Genomic DNA, 11,621 nt, shown 5'->3' with positions numbered 1-11,621 from the left:
ACAAGATTTTGTTATTATTTAAATCTCTTTAGAAGTTCATTGTTTAGCAGTTAAACTATTAGACTAACTACTAGGAATAATAAGTGAACTTATCAAGGTTGGAGGATACAAGAACAATATACAAAAAATCAACTGTATTTCTATGTAATAGCAATGAAAAATCAGAAATAGAAATTTTAAAAATAGTACCATTTACAGTATATCAAAAATATGAAATACAGAAATAAATCTGACCCCAAAAATGTGCAAGACCTAAACACTGAAAAATAAAAAAGATGTTGAAGGGACTTATTAAATGTATTGAACAGTCTTTCCTTTGCTTTGGCCCTATGTATAGTTATGATGCCAGATTAGATTCCTAGCAGCTTCAAGTTGTATTAAATGATATTTTGCTTTCTGTAATACTGTTATAAAATAAAGTTTGTTTATTCTCTAAAAAAAAAGATGTTGAAAGGAATTTTGAAAGACCTAAATAAATAGAAATCTATACCTTGTTCATGGGTTGGAAGACTCCGATATTGTTAAAATGTCAATTCTCCCCAAGTTGATCTAAAGATTCATTGCAATCCAAACAAAATCCCAGTAGACTTTTTTGTAGAAATTGACAAACTGATTCTAAAGTTCACATGGAAATGCAAAGGACCTAGAATAACCAAACCAACTTTGAAAAAGAGAAGAGTTGGAGCACTGACACATCCCAGTTTCAAGACTTAATAGAAAACTACAGTAATCAAGACAGTATGGTATTGGTGTAAAGTTATACAAATATATGAGGGAAACACAACAGAAAGTCCAGAAATAAACCCACATATATATGGACAACTGATTTTGACAAGATGCAAAGGCAATTCAGTAAAGAAAGGATTGTCTTCTCAACCAATGATGCTGGAACAGTTAGACATTTACATTCAAAAAAGTGACACTTCAATCCATAACTTGCACCATGTATAAAAATGGATCGTATACCTAGATGTAAAGCCTAAGATTATAAAACTTCTAGAACAAAACACAGAGAAAATCTTTGTGACCTTGGGCTAGGCAAAATTTCTTAAATATGACACTAAAAGCATAATTCCTAAAATTTAAAAACTGATAAATTATACTTAATCAAAATTCAAAAATTTGACTCTTCAGAAGATACTGTTAAGAGAATGAAAAGACAAGCAGCAGACTAGAAGGCAATATTTGTAAGTCACATATGTCTTAAAGAACTTGTAATAGGGACATCCCTGGTGGCACAGTGGCTAAGAATCCACCTGACAATGCAGGGGACAAGGGTTCAATCCCTGGTCCTGGAAGATCCCACATGCTGCAAAGCAACTAAGCCTGTGTGCCACAACTACTGAGCCTGTGCTCTAGAGCCCACAAACCCATGTGCCACAACTACTGAAGCCTACATACTCTAGGGCCTGCGTGCCACAACTACTGAGCCCGCATGCTGCAACTACTGAAGACCAAGTGCCTAGAGCCCATGCTCTGCAAGAAGAGAAGCTACCACAATGAGAAGCCCGCGTACTGCAATGAAGAGTATCCCCTTGCTCACCGCAACTAGAGAAAGCCCACATGCAGCAATGAAGACCCAACGCAGCCAAAAAAAAAAGAAATTGTAATAAAAATATATAATATATAATAAGGAATGCAATTCAATTTTTTAAAATTTGGTTGTGCTGGGTCTTAGTTGCGGCAGGTGAGCTCCTTAGTTGCAGCATGTGGGATTCCTTAGTTGTGGAAGGCAAACCCTTAGTTGCGGCATGCATGTGGGACCTAGTTCACTGACCAGGGATCGAACCCAGGCCCCCTGCATTGGGAGCACAGAGTCTTAACCACTGCACCACCAGGAAGTCCCCGTAATTCAATTTTTAAATGGGCAAAAGATTTAAACAGATACTTTACGGAAGAAGATATATGGATAGCAACTGAGCACATTAAAAGGTGTTCACCATCATTCTCATTAGGAAATACAAATTTAAACCCAATGAGATACCTTTATATACCCAACAGATTGGCTAAAATTAAAAGACTAACCATACCAAGTGTTGATGAGTATATGGAGGAACTGGAACTTATGGTGGGGATGTAAAATGGTACCACTTTGTTACCATGTGACCTAATAATTCCACTCATAGGTATATACACAGGAGATCCACACAAAAACTTGTACACAAATGTTTATAGCAGTATTATGCATAATAGCCAAAAAGTGAAAACAACCCAAATGTCCACCAAATGGTGAATGGATAAAGAAAATGTGGTATATCCATACAATGGAATGTGGTCCAGCAAGAAAAAGGAATGAAGTACTTATACATGCTCCAACATGGATGAAGGATGAAAACATTATGCTAAGTGGAAAAAAAAGTCAAAAAAGATCACATTTTATGATTCCATTTATATGAAATGTGCAGAATGGGTAAACCTAAAGAGACAGAAAGTAGATTAGTGGTTGTCTAAGGCTGGGGAAGGGATTTGGGGTGAGGAGTGGGGAGTGACTGCTAATGGGCACAGGGTTTCTTTGGGGCACAAAAATATTCTACATTTAGATTGTGATAAAGGGTGCATAACCCTGTAAATTAATTTTAAAACATTGAATTATACAGTTTAAATGGGTGAACTGTATGGTATATGAATTTTATCACAGTAAACCTATTTTTAAAGTTTGGTAGTTTCTTAAAAGTTAAATGTAACCCCATGATAGAATCCAGCCATTCTATTCCTAGGTATTTACCGAAGAGAACTGAAAACATTTGTCCACACGAAGACTGTACACCAGTGTTCATAGTGGCTTCATCTGTAATAGGCCCAAACTGGGAACAACCCAAATGTCCATCAACATGAGAATGGATAAACAAATTGCTGTATATTCCCACCATGAAATACTACTCAGCAACAAAAAGGAATCAACTATTCATACACACAGCAACGTAGACAAACCTCAGAATAATTATGCTGAATAACAGAAGTACCAGAAAAAAAAAAAATACTCCATGATTCCATTTATATAAAATTCTAGAAAATACAACTGAACCTATGATAATCAGTGGCTTCCAGGGGAAGGTGAGGGAAGGACAGGGAGAGGCAGGAAGGTGAGATTCCAACAGGTTACCGGAAACTGTTGGAGGGGAGTAACATTCAGTACCTTGACTGTGGTGATAAGTTTCATGGTTATATACACATATCAAAACATCAGCAGTTATTATATGTCAATTATACCTCACTAAACAGAAAAACAAAAGAACACAGATCCTAGGGCCATGTTCTCAGAGATTCTGATTCAGTAGATCTGGGTGGGATCTGGATAACTTTAGTTGTAACAAGCTCTCCAGGTGCTTCTGACCGTCAGTCAGGTCGGGGGACCCTGAGCGGAGTGCAGGCCGGCGCTCCTCAATCTTTACTAATCACCTGTGGATTTGTTCAAATGCAAGTTAGTAGGTCTGGTGTGGGGCTCAAAATTCTGCATTTTAACAAGGTCCCAGTTGATACCAATACTGCTAATTCAAGACCACACTTTGCCAAGAGCAAGGGCGGGGAAACTAAAATGATGTTACATATGAAGGAATCTAGGAAAAAACCAAAGCAATGGGAGAAATGGATGAAAGGGGTCAAAAGGTAAAAATAAAGTATTACTGCTTTTCTCATTTAAAAAAAAAAAAAAAAAAAGCAAAGCAAGAAAGACACTGAGCAGGAAGAAACTTTCAGAGGTGATGCGTTTACAGCCTAGAATGTGGTGATGAGTTCACGGGTGTGTACTTATGTCCAAATTCATCAAGTTGTATACATTAAATATATACAAAATTCTGTATGTCAATCACACCTCAAAAGTGATTTTTAAAAAGTTTTACGTCGTCTCCCTCTAACCTCTTCATATATAATTTCTTTTTTTAAAACATAATAAAGAAGTTTATTCTTCCTTAAAAAAAAGAAGAAGGAGGAGAAGAAGAAAAGAATGAAACGCAGTGGGGCCAGACAGTGGAGGGTAACGCAGAGCAACCTTGGACATTTCAGCTTTCTATCGGCCACCGTAAATGTTTTAGGAAGAGTGTAATACGATCTAATCTGTGTTTGAGGAAGGTGACCAGCAGCAGCGTGAAGGAGAGACTGGCATGGCAAAGAGATACCTGCCAAAAGTTATTGCAGAAATAGCCAGAGGATGGGAACAGGTTATTCACGTTCTCTCCTCTCTCTCTACTCTGAAACTGGGGCAGAGCTGATTCCACAGGTTGAAATCAAGCTGTGGGAGAAACGGGTATATGTGCTGGAGCCAGGAAATACGGGTGTGTGCAGGAACAGGAGGAGGTGGAAGAACAGGATCCACAGAGGTAGGAGGAAAGTAGGATGGGGAGCTGCATCACTAAGCCTGGCCAAGCCTCCCTTTACCATGTCTCAAGATGGTTTCCTGCTCTCTGTCCCCCCTGCTCTGGGAAGCAGGCACAGTTGTGATGGGTAAAATTTTCAGTACTACCATGGGTCAGATGGTGTCCCCCCCGCCGCCAAATATGTTGAACTCCTAACCCCCCAGCACCTCGGAATGTGACTTTATGTAGAAATAGGATTGTTGCGGATGTGACTGGTTAAGACGAGGTCATATTGGAGTATGGTGGGCCCCTAAACCAACATGACTGTGTCCTTGTAAGAGGAGGAGACAGGGACCCATGAAGGGAGAACGCCATATGACAATGGAGGCAGAGGTTGAAATGCTGCAGCTGCAAGGCAAGGAACTCCAAAGACTGATGGCCACCACCAGAAGCCAGGCAGAGGCAAGGACAGATCCTCCCACATAGGTTCTGGAGGGAGCATGGCCCTTGACACCTGGATTCAGACTTCTAGCCTCCAGAACTGTGAGACAATACAGTTCTACTGTTTTAAGGCATCCAGTCTGTGGCAGCCCTAGGAAACTAATACAACTACCCACTGCAGTATAGGTAAATTCACTTACAAATGACATGTATATGTACCACTACATGTATATGTGTTTAAAAACACAAAAACAGAATTTTAAAGGATGGGATATATTGGCTACACAATATTTTAAAATTATTTTTACTTCATTAATGATATAAAAAATTCTTATCAAGCAGTAAGAAGACATGGAGGGGGCTTCCCTGGTGGCGCAGTGGTTGAGAGTCTGCCTGCCAATGCAGGGGACACTGGTTCAAGCCCTGGTCTGGGAAGATCCCACATGCCACGGAGCAGCTGGGCCCATGAGCCACAACTACTGAGCCTGCGCGTCTGGAGCCTGTGCTCCGCAACAAGAGAGGCCGAGATAGTGAGAGGCCCATGCGCTGTGGTGAAGAGTGGCCCGTGCTCGCCGCAACTAGAGAAAGCCCTTGCACAGAAACGAAGACCCAACACAGCCAAAAATAAATAAATAAATTTATTTTTTAAAAAAGAAGACATGGAGGAAACTTAAATTCATATTACTAAGTGAAACCAATCTGAAAAGGCTACATACTGTATGATTCCAATTACATGACATTCCAATTATATGACATTCTGGAAAAGGAAAACAATGAAGACAGTAAAAAGATCAGTGGTTGCCAGGGGTTGGGGGATGGGGAAGGATGAATGGGTGGATCATAGAGGATTTTTAGGACAGTGAAGTTACTCTGTATGATACTGTGATGATGGATACATGTCAGTATACATTTGTCCAAAACCATAGACTGTGCAATACCAAGGGTGAACCCTAGTTTTCATGGACTTTGGTTGATTGTGATACATCAGTGCAGGTTAATCAGTTGTAACGAGTGAACCATTCTGTCGATAATGGAGGAGGCTGTGCCTGTGTGGGGGCAGGGGGTGAATGGGAAATCTCAGTAGCATCCTCTCAGTTTTGCTGTGAACCCCAAACTGCTCTAAAAAATAGTCGTTAAAAAGAAAACCTTTCGGGCTTCCCTGGTGGCGCAGTGGTTGAGAATCCGCCTGCCAATGCAGGAGACACGGGTTCGTGCCCGGGTCTGGGAAGATCCCACATGCCGTGGAGCGGCTGGGCCCGTGAGCCATGGCCGCTGAGCCTGTGCGTCCGGAGCCTGTGCTCTGCAACGGGAGAGGCCACAACAGTGAGAGGCCCGCGTACCGCAAAAAAAAAAAAAAAAAAAAGAAAAACCTTTCAATGCGCAGTGTTATTAAATAAGCTTCATTATTTTAAAAAGTCCTGGTTAAATATCATGACACAGAAATGCAAAGATATACTTCTAAGTTCAATTATTTTCCATGGAAGTTTTCTCTTAATCACTGTCATTACCAAAATATAAAATTTAAAAACAATGTCCAGTTTCAAATGGAAGAATTGCATCATTGCCTATACTTATTCCAATTAGGCAAAAATGTTGTTGTCATGTGGCTATTAATTCCCACCTTCCCTAACATCAGTCATGTGTTCTTGCAAACTAATCAAGAAAGTGTTACAGTCAATAAGTTTAAAACCCGCTAAAACTCTTCACTGAGAAATTTTAAATCAGTTGAGAAAATTGTTTCCTGGCTTTTTAAGTGTGAACTTGTGAGAGTTATTGCATCTTCTTCAGGAGCAAAATCACATAATGATGGAATGATTTCCATTGACCAGTTTTCAAAATGCCCCTTTCATAGCATGAGTATTTTTGGAAAAGTAGTTACATTATCACTCCTTAAGAGAAATATACGATTATGTCTTTGAAGAGACATATTTTGTGTTTGTCTTTTCAGCAACGTCTGTTAAGTAGCTTACTACTGAAAGCTTTTTGTTATCAGAGAAAAAAAGAAAATTAGACACCCATCTTTATGTAAAAGAAAAATGCATAAAGTAATCTTTAAAATGAGCAAGAAATGAGAGGAATCCCTCTCACCGATTTCAGGACTTATTATAGAGCTACAGTGGTACTATGTGGTATTGGTGGAGGGGTAGACACATTGATCAATGAAACAAAAAGGAGAACCCAGAAATTGTTCCACAAAACTACAGCCAGGTCTTCCCTGGTGGCGCAGTGGTTAAGAATCCGCCTGCCAATGCAGGGGACGCGGGTTCGAGCCCTGGTCCGGGGAGATCCCACATGCCGTGGAACAACTAAACCCGTGCACCACAACTACTGAGCATGCGCTCTAGAGCCCGCGAGCCACAGCTCTTCAAGCCCACGCGCCTAAAGCCTGTGCTCCACAACAAGAGAAGCCACCTCAGTGAGAAGCCCATGCACCGCAACGAAGAGTAGCCCCCTGCTCGCCACAACTAAAGAAAGCCTGAGCACAGCAATGAGGACCCAACGCAGCCAAAAATAAATACATTTATTAAAAAAAAAAAACTACAGCCAACTGATTTTGGACAAAGGTATAAAAGCAACTCAGTGAAGGAAGAATAGTGTTTTCAACAGATTATTCCATTGTATTTGGATATCCATAGGCAAATAAACAAACAAAAAGAAAATCTAAACATCACACTTTATACAAAAACTAACCAACTCAAACGGATCACATACTTAAATGTAAAGTGCAAAACATAACTTTAGAAGATAACATAGGAGAAAATATTCAAAACTTAGGGCTCGGTGAAGAGTTCTTAGACATGACACCAAAAGCTCAATTCATAAAAGGAAAAATTGATAAACCGGACTTCATCAAAATTAAAAACTTTTGCTCTGTGAAATACCCTGTTAAGACAATGAAAACACAAGCTACAGACTGAAAGAGAATATCTGTAAACTACATATTTGATAAAGGACTAGGATCTGGAATATATGAAGAACTCTCAAAATTCAACAGTTTAAAAAAATCTAATTATTTAGATAGTGGACAAAAGACATGAACAGACATCTCACTGAAGAGGATATACAGATGGCAAATAAGCCCATGAAGAGATGTTCAACATCATTAGCCATTAGAGAAATGCAAATTAAGACCATGATGAGATCACACATGTGTGAGCACAGCTAAAATTAAAAATAGTGACAGGGACTTCCCTGGTGGTGCAGTGGTTAAGAATCCACCTGCCAATGCAGCAGACATGGGTTCGAGCCATGGTCCGGGAAGATCCCACATGCCGCGGAACAACTAAGCCCATGCACCACAACTACTGAGTCCGTGTGCCACAACTACAGAAGCCCGCGTACCTACAGCCCATGCTCCGCAACAAGAGAAGCCACCGCAATGAGAAACCTGCACACCACAACAAAGAGTAGCCCCCGCTCGCTGCAATTAGAGAAAGCCCGCGAGCAGCAACGAAGACCCAACACAGCCAAAAATATTAATTAATTAATTAATTAATTAATTAAAAATAGTGACAGATGCTGGTGAGGATGCAGAAAACTGAATCACTTATACAAACCTGGGAGGAAAGTAAAATGAAACAGCCATTCTGAAAAACATTTTGGCTGGTTCTTAAAAAACTGAATTGAATATACAACTACCATACAACCCAACCAACTTGCTCCTGGACATTTATCCTAGAGAAATGAAAACTCATGTTCACAAAACTGTACTTATGTTTGCAAAACCCTGTACACAAATGTTTATAGCAACTTTATTTGTAATAGCCCCAAACTGGAATGTCCTCCAATGAATGAAGGATTAAACTTGTGGTGGTTTTCCATCCACACCATGGAATACTACTCAGCAATAAAAATGAACTCTTGAAACATGCAACAACCTACGTGAATTTCCACAGACTTATGCTGAGTGAAGGAGGCTAATCCTAAATGGCTATATACTGTATTATTCTATTTATATAACATTCTTGAAGTGAGGAAATGATAGACACAATGGATTAGTGGTTGCCAGGGGTAAAGGAACATGTAAGGGGTGGGAGAGAAGAGGGTATGGCTGTAAAAATGCAACTGTGAGGAATCTTTGTGGTGTCGGAAATATTTTGTACTTTGTATCAGTGTAGATGTCCTGATTAGGATACTGTACTATAGTTTTGCAAGCTGTTACCATTGTGGGTAACTGGTTAAAGGGTACATGGGACCTCTAGGTACTTAATTTCTTACGGTGTAAATCTATAATTATCTCAAAATAAAAAGTTTAATTTTTTAAAGTTTCTAAGAAATAAATGGATAGATAGGAGTTCAAATATTTTCTGCCCACACCCTAATGAATCATCTTTGGCACGCCCCACATGAGAGATCACTGGCATACGCTGCTAGTCCTGGGGTGATAGTCCTACCCAGTCTTTGGGTCCCTTTAGCTATTCTCAACATTCTCTTGAAGTTATCTTCCTTAAATGCAATCTTGATCACCTTATTTCCCCAAATCATTAGTCTTGACAAATAAGGACCTTCTGGCTTTAGTTCTTTATCCAATATATACACCTGAACACCAAACTACTCAGTTTCTAATGGCACAAAACCCTGTCTGACTGTGAGGTACCTGAGAATGGGCACAAAGACCTCTCTATACTCTAATCTTATCTCTAATTAACGTTATTTCTAAACTTATCAGGTACCCTAGCACATATGAGGAATGCAATAAATCTTGATTTAAATGTTTATTACCGGGCTTCCCTGGTGGCACAGTGGTTAAGAATCCGCCTGCCAATGCAGGGGACGCGGGTTCGAGCCCTGGTCCGGGGAGATCCCACATGCCGTGGAACAACTAAACCCGTGCACCACAACTACTGAGCATGCGCTCTAGAGCCCGCGAGCCACAGCTCTTCAAGCCCACGCGCCTAAAGCCTGTGCTCCACAACAAGAGAAGCCACCTCAGTGAGAAGCTCTGCTCCCGCAACTATAGAAAGCCCGTGGGCAACAACGACGATCCAACACAGCCAAAATAAATAACTAAAATTTATTTTTTTTAAAAAAATGTTTATTACCTTTGTTTATTAGCTCCTAAGAGTCCAGAGGTGTTGATTCTGTGTTGCATTCAGAGCACTAACCTGCGATCACTCCTGCCAGGTACACCAGCCCCACGCGGAGGCCTTTGTGGACCATTTCCAAGGGGATACCCAAAACGAGCTGCATAACAAGATTCCCCAGGATGTGCTGAACTCTGCAGAGACAAACACAGTTGTCAAATATTATGACTGGCCCAGGCAGTTATTTCCTTGGGAGATTAACAGGCACTGATGTGTTCTTTCTAGTTAAGAACTTGCTTAACTTGAATTCCACTTTCCAATTTTTTTAGGCGACTTTTTTAAAAAATAAAATTTACATGAAGCTTCCATATGTAAAGCAGATAAAAGGACATTTTAGAAGTACACTTTTGTTTTTTGTTTTGGCCACACTGTGAGGCATGCGGGATCTTAGTGTCCGGATTAGGGATCGAACCCGTGCCCCCTGCAGTGGAAGTGCGGAGTCTCAACCACTGCACCACCAGGGAAGTTCCAGAAGTATACATGTATTTTATAAGCTCTGTTTTACAACAACTACTGATAATGTCAAACAAAGAGCAACGAGGCTTCTTTAAGGAAAATAAGCTTGCAGTTACGGGGTTTAGATGACAACTGCCATCATATGTCAGCTTGAGCATCTGCTTTTGTTTCGGTTGCACAGTAGTACTGAGAAAATACTAATTCACTCATGTTGAGTCTAAATTTCAATAGATTTTTTTTTTTTTTTTGGCTGCATTGGGTCTTTGTTGCTGATCGCGGGCTTTCTCTAGTTGCGGGGAGCGGGGGCTACTCTTCCTTACGGTGTGTGAGCTTCTCGTTGCGGTGGCTTCTCTTGTTGCAGAGCACGGGCTCTAAGTTCGCGGGCTTCAGTAGTTGTGGCTCGCGGGCTCTAGAGCGCAGGCAAAGTAGTTGTGGTGCATGGCCTTAGTTGCTCCGCGGTATGTGGGATCTTCCTGGAGCAGGGCTCGAACCCGTGTCCCCTGCGTTTGCAGGCGGATTCTTAACCACTGCTCCACCAGGGAAGCCCCAAAATTTCCATAGATTTTTAAATAACCTGTCTTGCAAGTTCAGGATAGTCTTTAATGAAACAGAGATGGGAAGAGAAACTTCATTCCCAGTTCTACTTTTAAAAGTTTTTTTTTTTTTAAGTTTACCAGAATGAAAAAAAAAAAAAGCAGTTACCTAGTAACAATAGCTAAAGTTGGTATCTCCCATGTACCATAATTTGGCATATAACATTTTTGAGTACAGATGCTTTTTATTATACTTTTTAAATCGGGAAAAATATTTTTAAGTGAAATTCACATTATTTTACTTGTCAAACCCCACAAGCATCTCTGGAGAATCTCTGAATGTAATTTAGCAAATTACCACATTACAGTAAACCTTAATTTACTTGCCATGTAGCACATGCTTTATTTTTTTTAAAGAGATTTGGGGTTAAACCAAAAAGTTAAAAAATAACGCAGGTGTTGAATCTTCCACAAAGTGCAGCCGCTTTCATATTAGTTTTAGGGATTGTGTTTTTGAATTCTAATTTACTTAACAGATATCCAGCAGACCATTGAAGAGGTTCTCTGGGCAAACCCTATAGAACAGATTACTTACCTTTAGGCCACATGTACATCCAGCTACAACTATCACTGTGCAAGCCATCTTCAAAGACGTGAGAGGTAACACGTAATTCAGCACAGAACAGTCTAGCCAGGACAGTTACACCAATCTTATGGAGACCTCAGACATAAACAGGTTTTTGAAATATGTGTACCTTGTGAATTGGAACAAGTTCAAAGAAAGCTGTCCCATCCTGTCCTCTGGGAATAGTGTG

General features: G+C 40.2%; 1 protein-coding gene across 1 annotated transcript in view; it reads right to left on the bottom strand.

Moving 5' to 3' along the window:
- The window catches only part of RHBDL2 (rhomboid like 2), a 29,768-nt gene that overhangs the window by 10,683 nt on the left and 7,464 nt on the right, over positions 1–11,621 (bottom strand). Inside the window, exon 3 of the mRNA XM_059044378.2 lies at positions 9,839–9,951. Coding sequence (XP_058900361.1) covers positions 9,839–9,951 — 113 coding nt within the window. The remainder of the gene's footprint in view (positions 1–9,838; positions 9,952–11,621) is intronic.

The sequence above is a fragment of the Kogia breviceps genome, chromosome 1 (genome assembly GCF_026419965.1).
Source record: "Kogia breviceps isolate mKogBre1 chromosome 1, mKogBre1 haplotype 1, whole genome shotgun sequence".
Taxonomy (NCBI): Eukaryota; Metazoa; Chordata; class Mammalia; order Artiodactyla; family Physeteridae; genus Kogia; species Kogia breviceps.
This window is presented reverse-complemented; position numbering and strand designations above follow the sequence as displayed.